Source organism: Biomphalaria glabrata, chromosome 6 (genome assembly GCF_947242115.1).
Source record: "Biomphalaria glabrata chromosome 6, xgBioGlab47.1, whole genome shotgun sequence".
Classification (NCBI taxonomy): Eukaryota; Metazoa; Mollusca; class Gastropoda; family Planorbidae; genus Biomphalaria; species Biomphalaria glabrata.
Genome location: NC_074716.1, coordinates 10,263,098 through 10,275,426, shown reverse-complemented (window position 1 = coordinate 10,275,426; position 12,329 = coordinate 10,263,098). Strand labels below are relative to the sequence as shown.

The 12,329-nt window shown below is 36.3% G+C and overlaps 2 protein-coding genes across 9 annotated transcripts in view; both read right to left on the bottom strand.

The window, feature by feature from the left end:
• The window catches only part of LOC106052213 (uncharacterized), a 96,002-nt gene extending 91,511 nt beyond the window's left edge, over positions 1-4,491 (bottom strand). For all 4 annotated transcript variants that reach the window (XM_056032638.1, XM_056032636.1, XM_056032637.1 and 1 more), the window contains exon 1: positions 4,034-4,491. In XM_056032638.1, the coding sequence (XP_055888613.1) occupies positions 4,034-4,106 (73 nt within the window). In that variant the 5' untranslated portion in view covers positions 4,107-4,491. The remainder of the gene's footprint in view (positions 1-4,033) is intronic.
• Positions 4,492-7,236: 2,745 nt separating this feature from the next.
• The window catches only part of LOC106073612 (A disintegrin and metalloproteinase with thrombospondin motifs 7-like), an 86,219-nt gene continuing 81,126 nt past the window's right edge, over positions 7,237-12,329 (bottom strand). For 3 of the 5 annotated variants that reach the window (XM_056031610.1, XM_056031611.1, XM_056031613.1), the window contains 2 exons: positions 11,861-12,007; positions 7,237-8,929 (listed from right to left, as the gene is read on the bottom strand). In XM_056031610.1, the coding sequence (XP_055887585.1) occupies positions 8,736-8,929; positions 11,861-12,007 (341 nt within the window). In that variant the 3' untranslated portion in view covers positions 7,237-8,735. Of the gene's footprint in view, positions 8,930-11,860; positions 12,008-12,329 lie in introns of those variants that run through there. The other 2 variants (XR_008778320.1, XM_056031612.1) reach the window with 2 other exon arrangements.

Here is a 12,329-nt window from a genome sequence, read left to right as displayed (position 1 = left end):
TCTCTTTTACAAAGGACTGTAACTGGGGGTCACACTTGTTGATAAAATTGTCAATCAGAATAAAGTTCTTCAACCCCTCGTAGGTGTTCTCTACATTCTCGAATCCGAGCCATTTAGTGAAGAAGTCTTTCTCTGAGTTGATAGTTGTTTGTGGATCAACTTGGCTGGATGGAGTGTTTTCGTAATACTTCTTTCGGAACGTTTCCGCGTTGTGCCCGTATGCGTTTAGCAGTTCCTTTTTTAGCACCTGATAGCTGTTTTGCATGGCGTGGTCATGGTTTTGGCAAATCGTGAGGGCTTTCCCATGTACGAAGTCCAACAAGATTTCGGACCACTCCTTCTCCTGGACATTAAACTTTGCAAGTTTAATTTCAAAGCGTTTCAGATAGTCGCCGATGTCGTCCTTGTCTTCCGCAAAAGGTTGGATTTTCTTCTTCATCCATGCGGCGCTACTATGGCTTTCTATGTTGGCGCTATTGTTGCTGTTTCCTTCGGTGGGCACGCTTATACCAGCCTCTATCCTCATCTGTTCTACTTGAATTCTCACTTTTCTGTCCGCCTCTTCTTTTTTCTCCCTCTCGATGCGTTCCGCCTCTTCTTTTTTCTCCCTCTCGATGCGTTCCGCCTCTTCTTTTTTCTCCCTCTCTACCCGTTCCGCCTCTCTAACCTTTTCCCTTTCCAATTTTTCTGCCTCTCTAACCTTTTCCCGCTCTATGCGATCTGCTTCTTCTTTTTCTTTTTCTCTTGCTCTTTCAGCTTCTCTGACTCGTTCCCGCTCTCTGCGGTCTGTTTCTGCCGCCACCATCTGCTGCACATAGGCGGCCAGTTCTTTGCCGCGTAGTTCCAGTTCTGTCTTGGCCTCTTGGATTAGCTTTTTCCTAAACTCTTCTAGGTCGTACCCTGAAGTAGCTGCCATATTACCTTTATGTTACTTTACCTCGCTTTTTATTTAAATTATCTTACACACAGGCCTAATAGCTTCTATAACCTATGTTCTATAAATCAAATTACCGTTTGAGCGTAACCTCGCTCCGCGCCTTCCTAATACCTCTTGATTCAAATAAATTAAATTCGCCACTCTACCCTCGGCGTCTAGACTACCAACTCCGACTTATAATAACTTCTGTACTTTCCAAGATACACTTAGTATCCTTGGTACCAGTGTGTAGGCTACACTCTGACCCGACTGAATACGCTGTGCGACACACGCACACTCAACCGACTACGTGTTACTCACACGAGTCGCCGGTAAATAGACCAACCTGTCTATTTACAACTACTAAAATTTACAAATGGGCAATCAGGCTTCACCTCGATTGTTCCCCAGATCTAGTCTAGATTACGCTAGATCTTAGTTACTTCTTACCTGCTTTCACAGCCAGGAGTGTATATAACTTACTCATACAAATAAACTATGAAATTAAACCTAAATACGTTAAACACCAAACTATAGATCTAGTTCTAATGAATGAGACTTTCGTCTGACAGTAAGACTTAAGACAGGAGTATTGCAAACAATTAATACATGACGTTACTAAAAATGATTAACTAACTGATTCACATTCACACACAGGACGAATTAACAGCTAAACGTATATCTGGACCTCTTGCTAGATTACACCTAATTTTAAGGATATCCCCAATCCACCACGATTTAACCTGGTTGTGATAATCTAGCGAGTGGTCCCTTCCCTACAGACTCTAATTATTCTAAGGAGAAAGTAGTTAAATAACACTTGACTTATCTGTCTAAGAAGCGGCGATGCGATAACTCCACAGTCAGTCTCGGGTCCACTCTTCCTACGCTAATGTCTGTCCCGGCGGCAAGGCTCACGGCGATGTCTTCCCTAGCGGTGAGATAATGACAGCGAACGTTTCGGCTCTCCAAGGTCCTTTGGTACTGGTCTGCAACGGCTCCGGTTCTTCGGTGGTACGGCGTCTGGTTCTGGTTCACGGTGATCTGTCGTCTGGCTCCGGTTCGTCGGTGACGTAGAGTCTGGTTCCGGTTGCTGGTTCCAAGGCAGGTACGGTGGTTCCGGGTGGTCGTCTGTCCAAAGTGAAACTGGAACGGTCCAACAGTTGACCCAGCAACAAAGTCAAAGTCCAGTGCTAAAATACAGGCTATCTGGCTATCTAACGTGTAGCACAGATTCAGCCGAGACGTAGATCAGATTAGCACTACTGTACTTAAGTGCCGTAGGCAGTAAGATGGTTCCTACGTCACAAGTTCTTCAGAGTGACCTCAACGGTCGATCTTGGCCTTGCAGAGGTGACCTTCACGTTCGTTCTCAAGATGCCGGGCAGGCGATATCTCTTCAGTACGGCTTCGACAGGACGGTTTTCTTCCCTTCAGCAAACTGTAGCCTTCTCAATACCGAACTACAGGCTTCAGTACGATGCCCCAACGTATGGGCGTTTACAAATTACAAATGTAGATCTAGATCAATATTTCGTTACCTCCTAGGTCTACGAGTCCAGGATCTCACTGGCTTTTCTTCGCCGACGTGGCTGTATAACCAGGGTCTAGCTGCAGACTAGGCCGATGACGTTAACTTCTGCCTCCTCCTAACAGAGGGCTTCTATCCTTCTGAACGTTGATGCCAGTGAGCTCCGAGTCTGGGGTCGCCACGTTGTTAAGACCTCTGCGCGGTGTTGATTCTTGACAATCTGTCTAGTGTAGATCTGACTGTAGGTAACGCTGAATTCAACACTTCAGTAACACCGGCGAAAGGCCGAAACAATCAAATATGTAGTCGACGCTGATATTTTGTTCTAACAATATGTTTAATACTCAAAAGGGAATCGTCCGATGTCAATAATGTCGTACTCAAGTCTACTACTTTACAATAAGCGTCCTCCTTCTAGCGTCGTTTAGAGCGTTCTTATTTTTTAAAGATCTGTCACGTCACTTGTCGCTAATTAAAACTTTACCCTATTCCCGAAACAAATAACTAATTCCTAACTACTTCCTACTCATGTCATAACACCTTACACCATCAGGTGTGCCCCACTTAAGTCAAAAGATGTTTCAATCATTAGTGATTGGGCACTGAAAATGAAGCGATGGGAAGAGTACCATGCAGAACTTTACGAGATTTAAAAAAACACCATCTCGCCAACTGCTTTGTCAGAACACTTCAAAAAATGTTCAGTTTTGAGGGAATGGGACGAAACAATCTCGGTAAAGGAAAAAAGCACAGCTATTGACAAGCTTGCATACGGGAAAGCACCAGGAGGAGATGGTATTCCTACAGAAGCCATTCAGGCTGGAAAACATGCCCAAATCAAGCTATTCCACGAAATGCTAAGTTTGTGCTGGAAGCAAGAAATGGTCCCCTATAAATTGAAGGATTTCAACATAACCCTAACAATTTACCTACAGATATGTCTTTAAGCGAGAACTAAGAAACACGGGCATTGAAAAAAGTATGTGGGAGAAGATAGCCCATGACCGGGCATCATAGAAACAGACTGTGCTGGTACGAACTTCTTTAAATGTAAAAGAAACGATTTGGATCTGTCAAGAGAACGAAGAAGAAGACTGCACTGTCTACTAGCCCTTAGTCAGATGTAGAGACATTCATGAATTGTGGCAAACTCTACCGCTCCATAATCGGCTTATCAGTCACACCAGTTTCTGCCACGTCTCAAGGCGAAATCAAAGCCATTGATTCACCTGGGCGCATCCATTGTCTTTTGAGCCATAAGGAGCCGAATATAGGCCTATATATATATATATATATATGATAATTTAAAAAATCTGGTTTGAAATATCTGTTAAATTCTTGGTAGAATTTTTTCAAAAATTTTAATGACAATTTTTAAAAAGCAAACTTGGACAACATTGCTAATAAAAATATTCGTTTGGGTGAAAAACATTGCTTCCGTAAAAATTGATTTGTTGTTCTAGGGACAAGGAAAGTAATAACAGGTCAAAATATCGTATTTGCTCAACCAGTTTTTAATATAAAGGCAACATACTAGATTATAATAAGTTACTAGACAAATATTTATAATAATAAATCATACTGACCTTCAGTGCCTGTGATTCGACTTATGAAGACAGAGAAAATAACAACAACATAAGACTTTAGAAAGTTCTCCATATTCAAATCATGTTAGATCTAGATTTCAACCAAATGATGGATAAATAAGCCAAAAATGTGTCAATGCTGCTAGCTAGATTAAAAGCAGAAGTAGATCTTGTTTCCACAAGCGCTATACAATGAAAATAAAAAATGCAGATTCTAGTTTTTAACATACACAGATCTGGTAGCCTATATTTCATTTAGTTTCGTATTTATTCTTTTTTTTTTGTTTTGCCTTTAACCTGCCTCAATGTCGACTTCCAAAGTTTGTCCAATGTTTAGGGATAGCTGCACAGAACAGAGGTTTGAATTCAGTTTCTATTCTTTTATCGATAAGCTAGCCAAGCCAAACAAGCCGGCGATCTTTAGGCAGTTTGCAGCGCAGTGGTACACCGTGCCAGACACTGCGACGCCGCTGCGCCAAAATCAATCGGAACTTGCCGTTCGTTTGGACAAATTATCTGCGTGGAGGAGGGAGACTTTTTGTAGGCTACTTTTTTCAGCTCTTAGCTGATATCCAGTTTTATATCTTCTTTCTTTCGGTTGATTGGTTGTTAATTTGTGTAGAGTATTAGGTAGTTTGATAAAACTTTTAAACAATAGTCTATAAGACGTTATATTTTTTTTTATGAGAAAACGAATACCTCAGTGGCAGATTCCAGCAACATAAAGGGAAACTCCGATGGTTTTTCAAATTTGAGTTATTAACATATTTAAATTCTGCGTAAAAAGTTGTTTTAGTATAAACATTAATATTTAACTCGTTTTAATGTTTGCTTTTGTGATTTTTATAGACACACAATCACATTCCTTGCCTGCCTTTTCTATACTAGACAGAAAAAGCATCCGCATTCTCATCTACCTGTTTTAAGGCGTGAACTATTCTGTTAAAGCGTATTTTGTATCTTCTTTATTTGTTCCTCGCCCTGTTAATATTCAGATATATATCATCATCTTCAGTTACAAGAAAATTTAGCTATTTGGATGAAATGGGGAAAATATTTAAATGACTCTGTCACTAACCTTCATATCAAACACATTGCAACAAAGGCTAAAGAAGTATCTTACAGACTCATCTTTGGGATCATTTCATTTTCAAAGAAAAAACCTGGTGTAAAATATTGTAAATTTTTTCAATCTGTTAATGGTGACAATGAAAAGCATTTATATTTAGAATGTTCTTTATTTAGTAATGTTAGAAATACTGTAAGAGATTTATTAGAGGGAAATTGTGAAACCTATGTGAATATTAATTTATCTATTCTTTTAAATAAAGCTAAACACAAAATGATACATAATTTTAATTTAATAACTGTATCACAATAAAGGAAGTTAGTGTGGAACAGTTGACTTAAAGCTGTGTATCATAATGTCATTTCTAATCCTAATGATTTGGATATAATATATAGAAATATAGTTGATTTTAAAATTAAACACTATAAAGGCTGACCCCAAATGTAATTTTATATTGATCCATTGTATGTACATATGTTTTATATTAAATCAAATGAGGTTTTTTTTTTAAAGGTTTCCTTTACTTTCTTTCAATGAATTGCAAAAATTCCATTTGTATCATAAATATCAATTTACAAAAGTCTTTTTAAACAATAAAGAAAGTAAGTTTGAAGGTATGTTTGTGTGTGTTTGTATAAGTGATAACTATTAACAATTTGCATGTGTATGTATTTAATATATCATTTATTTGCTATAAAACTTTAAAATTGTAATACTAAAAATTACCTAAGAATTTTTTTTCAACAAGAGAGACAATTAGGACTGAAAGATGCAAGGTGAAATTTCTTTTGGTTTCATCCCTTTGACCAAATAAATAAATTTTCAAAACAACCCAAACAGACATGTTTTCATGATAATGGAGCAAATGGACCACTAAATTGTTAAAAAAATAAACACTATTACAATATGGACAAGATTGACGTATAAAATATTTTTTAAATAATAAATTTAATCTTGAAATGAGTTATAATTCAAAAATAAAATAACTTTTAAACTCTTCATGCACATAATCACTTTAAGTCTTGTACTTTTATAGAAACTAAAATGGTTCATTACAGGTACATTTTTGTAACTCTAGCAGACTCTAGAGAATTCCAAATGATATAGGATAGAGGTCCTTTGTCTTAGGTTTTACCTTGCCTTGTGGGACAATTAACATATTGACTATAAGTTGGCAAGTGTTGAGCTAACGAAAGATTACTGAAATCTCCCATAACTAGTCGGACACTATCATAACTTTTTCTTTCAATATTATGTACAATGTCCAGTATATGTTTTGCTGCTTTCTCTGTGTTGGCTGTGGGTGGTATATGCACAAGTATGACGTAAAATTGTGTAAACTCTCTCGGCAGGTAGTATAGCCTGAGGTTGTTACTTTGTAGTTCAATATCGGTCGTGCACACTTTAGTTTTGATTGAGAAATTGTTGACACAGCAGTACTGTTTATTGACATAAATGACCAGTCCTCCTTATCTTGTTTGGCCACTATATGTTGTTATGTCTGATCTGTACAAAAGAAACGTACCCACGTCAACTGATGTGTCGGGAATAATTTCATTTAGCCATGTTTCGGTGAGACAGATTAGCGAGCTTTAACGGACTTGGTAGCAATGTTTGCAGCAACAATCCAGTTCGTCCATTTTGTTATTTAGTAATCTAACATTATTTTATGTATATACCATTTGTTTCCAAGATGGCGTGTGTGTACATAGATTCATTGATGATCATATTATTTTGCTATCCACTGAAACACTGGTTTTTAACATGCACACTAATAAAATAGTCCATAAAACAAGAAACAATTTTATTGTTAAGTTTTTATTTGAAATGTAGCGCCTTTTTAAATAAAAGAAAGAAAAAAGGAGGCTTATTCGGGCCATAATAAACAAAGTAAATCAACGGGCGTAAACGGGTGTCAACTGCTAGTAATTTTTAATTGTAATTTTTTTTACAACTTATTTATATCTGGGTTCTGTTAAGTCTGACTTAGGTTGTCGCAAGATGTATAATGAGGTTGTGATTCTTTGATTCTTTTTATTAAAAAAAAAGTTTTATTGAAGTTACAAAAAATCAAAGTTTGAAACAAAAATCTTTAAAAAAAAAAAACAACAACAACATTTGAATCAGTATTTAATTCATCATTTAATTTAGATTTTAATTTGGTATCAATGCGCGTATCTATGAATGAAGCATATGTAAATCAACGGGCGTAACGGATGTGTACTGCTAGTAATTTTTAAATGCAATTTTTGTACAAATTGTGAAATAATCTCTGTAATTAGTTTGTCAATATTAAATATATTAATGTATTAATGTATACTATACTAATGCAACACATTTGAAGATGAAATACAAAACAAGCTGGGTTGTGTAGTAAGTAGATATATGAGTTTATGCATTTCAGACCATCAACTGGTCATTAGGCTTGTGTTTTTAAAGCCACAAAGCGCTTCTGATACTGGCATCTATGTGTTGCATCTGATGGTGGCTAAATACATATCGAAAGAAATAACAGTTTTTACAAGGAATTACTTGACACGTCCAAAATATTAACAATATAGTGATCTAATCATCGCCACTATTGAAAATAATATATTAGGAAATAAAATTCACCAGTGTAAGATATTTACAGTGTCAACATGTTGTCTTAGCAAATGCGTTAATCCAATCTGGTTCAGAAATGGTCAATGTTTGTCAAAAAATTCAGAGTCATGAACTAAACAATAAGTAGAAGATGTTTATCTCTCTTTTTTAATTTAGCACTGACCAGTTTCTTTTACGCTAATAGGCTATACTCAAATATGAGTTTAGTACTTGAAATGTATCTCCAAGTAAGAAAGTTAGATATCGGTCTTAAGTTGTGACATGTCTAGCGCCTTACTTGAAATGTATCTCCAAATAAGAAAGTTAGATACCGTCTTAAGTTGTGACATGTCTAGCGCCTTACTTGAAATTTATCTCCAAGTAAGCATACTCATTTCCCGGTTATCTGTGTAGAGTTTTGGCTTGAAGTCCAGCTCAATAATTTAAATGTTTCTCTAAGAAAACAAATTCAGTTCCCTAGAAAGCCAAGTTTTGACCACTAGACAGTGTCAACATGTTGACATTATTTAATGAGGTCACCTGTCCATCTATGAAAATGTGATGAGCTAAGCAAATAAAATGTGTGGGAGTTGTTCATCTCTCTTTATGTCTGGACAGCATACCGTAATTGAGAAATTTAACTAACCCACTCAAAGCTCAGGATAAACAAAGTTTTAAAAATGCCTGTCAAATATATAATGCACATTTATAAGGTAAAGTTACATTTCTATTTGTCTTTGTAATAAAAGATAATTGGTACAAATTTATATATCTAAAAACTTTTTTTTTGTTAAATGTAAACGTTCATACATTTGACCTACGTATCAGACACTAATGAAACCACTTCCACTTTATACATATGAATAGGTAATATGGTGTACTTTTTTAAGATCGGAGATAGCAAATATACATTGAAAGATTGCTGTATTGTGATAAATATTAAAGTGTATTACAAAGATAAAGATATAAAAATAGGTATGAACAATAAATTGTGAAACATTTTGTTTTCAAAATATGAGAAACATTAACATCAGTGGACTTCTAGATCTATTAAGCTGACATTTGTTTTGACAAAAAGAAAATGCAATGAATGTAAAAACAACGATAAACCCAAGTATCGTATAGATGAAAAATGGCTCCAGAATTGTAGGTGCAGTAATTACAGCACATCAGTGGCTGTGTCTGGCAGACACTTGGGCTAGTACACAACTCTGGATTTAAGTCTGGCTCTCCCAGTACACATTCTGTTATAAGAAACAAAGAGTATACATTACAAAATCTCGAATAATCTACTCTGTACAGCTTCCACTACGTATTTCTTTTCAATTTTAGATTTGACGAGCTAGGATTTACACCACAAATTTAAGCAACCAATTGAGCTGTTGATTCTCAAACTGTGGTCTTGGAGCCCCAGGTGTCCGTGAGACGACTGAAAGGGGTCCACAGAAAAATAAAACTAATATACAATTGAAATAACTTCTTAGATAAAGCAAGTCAATTTGAATTGATAATTTAAATAATAATCAACAATGATTAACTATTCTAAGTCAAACTTAATCAAAGATTTCAAGAAAGTCTTCATTTGGATATTCTCGACTGGGTATTTAACCCTTTTGCGCGTGAACAAGCTCAGATCCCTGTCACAGAGAAATTAGTTCTTATACAAGAAGAGATTATTTTAAATATACACACACAACAGAGAACTTCTGTATGGTGATGATGCAGCTATTGTGACTGATTCTGATATTCAGCTACAGTCCCTGGTCGACAAACTATCTGCTGCTTGCCAGAAGTTCGGCTTAAACATCAGTCAAAGAAAGACTAAGATACTTGTCCAAAACACAAGCACACTGCACCTCAAGTAAGCATTAATGGCCAGCCACTAGAAATTGTTAATGTATTTTATTAACTTGGCTCCATCATATCAAACAGCATTCTATTGGATAAAGACCTAAACAACAGGATAACCAAGGCAATGGCCACCATGTCACGGTTGCAGAAAAGAGTCTGGGACAACTTATTGCTGACTAGCAGTACTAAAGCCCTTGTCTACCGGACCTGTGTGTTGAGCACCTTGCTGTACGGAAGTGAAACATGGTCAACCTACTCATGGCAGGAAAGAAAGCTGAATGTATTCCACCTACGTTGCTCAAGGCGGATCTTTAAAATAAGGTGGCAAGATAAAAAAAAAAACAATGAGGAAGTACAAAGAGCAGGGTGACAGGACATCCGCTCTGTTAACAGCAGCAGACACCTTGGCTGGCTTGGCCACGTTCGAAGAATGTCAGTAGGTCGACTTCCACAGGACATCATGTATGGCGATCTAATAAAAGGCAGGAGAGCCGCTGGTCGCCCACTTTTACGTTATACGGATGTATGCAAACGCGAAATGAAGCTCTTCAAAATCGACACTAGCAGCTGGGAAGAGGTTTTCACTGGACAGATCCACATGGAGAGAGAGCATAAAGGAAGGGTCACGGATTGCAGATGTCATACACAACAGAAGCAGAAAGAAGATTAAAAATGCAACGGCGCCTGGCGATTATATATGCCCAACCTGCGATCGCAGCTGTGTATCAAGGATTGGTCTCTTTAGTCACACAAGAAGTTGCAAAGGGAAAAGATCGTCTCTCGAGACGTAAAATGCCACAGAACACACACGAGGAAATGGAACCAATGTTTAAACATTGATGCCGCAAATTCTGGTTACACATACATATTGAAAATGTATATCCTGCATAATGAGTCATTGTAAGGACATTTTCAAGTCTTTTCGTCTTTTCATTTGGTACGTGGATTTATAAGAGAAAAAAAGTAGATAAATGCATATATAAAATGCATATTATAAAATGACTTAAATTAGGTGGATGTATGAGTGAATATATGCCATCCTCAACGATCATATATTTAGAGTCCGTTTCTTATTATAGTGGTGAGGTTCATTGTGGCAACGTCCAAGACAGCAAAAAGAAAGTTTGCAAAAAATGACACCTGTGTTAAAGGTACAAGCAGTTAATATGCATACAAAGGTTAATCTGTGATTTAATATTTTGTTGACTCTGAAATAGACAATGTCGTTGTCTGCCCAAAAGGGGCTTGTTTGGAATTTATTTGTTTTGCAAAGTACTCACCTTTCTATGCACAATGATACATATTAATTTTTACACATTATTTATCATACAAATGATACGCATTCTTTATCATACTAATGATACACATTTTAAAACACAAAGGAGAAATATTTTTAATAATACGAATGACTCTCACTCTTTATCACACAAATGATATTAGCAAATGATGCACATTCTTTATCACACAAATGATACAAAATTTTTACAAAAAGAAGAAGATAAAGCGATGGGAAGAAATCAAAGAATGGACAGGCCTGTCAGGGAATGAAATTCTTTTTAAGACAAAAGACAAAGTGGAATTTAGAGAGACAGTTTACAGATCTTGAACGGTGTTAAAATCAAAACGGTCCAACAGACAATGGGATAGGTTATGTTGAATGATACACATTTTTATCGTAAAAATTGTACACATTCTTTATCACATGAATAATATCCATTTTTTATCAAAAATATGATACAAATTCTTTATCACACATATTATAAACATTCTTTATTACACGTTTGATACACATTTTTGATTTACAATGAAAAAGCATGATCATATTTTGTGCTATTTACTGTTACTGTATGAATATAATTACAAAATCTCTTCTATAGTCGAGAACAATCATTACAGAAAGCCTGATCACTGAGATGTCGAAGCCTCTGGGCATTTTACTCAGATAGCTCATAGCAACGTCACGATATGTAAACTTCGTACTTTTTGACAATAACCACTATTGGCTTTCGTTTACCGACCAATAATCATCACCTGCTACGAGAGAAAAGAACATTTATACACGAAGTCGCGCTCGGAATTTTAGCATGCGCAATAAAAACTTGCGGAGGTTGTAAGGATTAGCAGCTCGCTCACGATTGCTCTGGTTGAGTTGACATTCACCTTACGACTCTAAAAGACTATGACATAAAAAGATGTGTGACTTTCCTTTCAATAACACGCTTTTAAGTTTGCCTTTCTTTTAGGATCTAAATTACAATTTTATATTTAAACTATTACAAGGGTTCAAATTTCACAGTCACTGCAAGTGTCGGTTTACTAACTACCTTTGGGTGAAGTGATCCCGGTGGTCATTGTGACTGTATAATTCTCAACTCGCGAGCAATAGTCACAGCAAAGTGATCGGTTTGTCAGGCAGATACTAATGTTAGCACACATTGCTGGTAATAAGTCTAAGTCTCCTGCTGCACAATCTGCAGAGAATAAAAATATATGCATTACTTGACATTGAATCGTCTATATGTCGTAGTTAGTTTTGTAGTAAAAATCTTCACAATCTAATAGCACCGCTTTCTTCAATAGGCGATGACGTCATTTGTTTTTTTTTATTAATTTTTGTGCTGTATTTTTTTTTTATCGTCGCTTAGTCGTGTTTTTCATATGACGTCAATTGTTTCTTCTTGTAGGCCTACGTTTAGTGGATTCACGTAAGACGCAAAGGTGAATCAACACTGGCAGTCTTTTTAGATCTAAAACAAGTCTTTGACAGAGTTTTAAAACAAGGATTATTGCTTA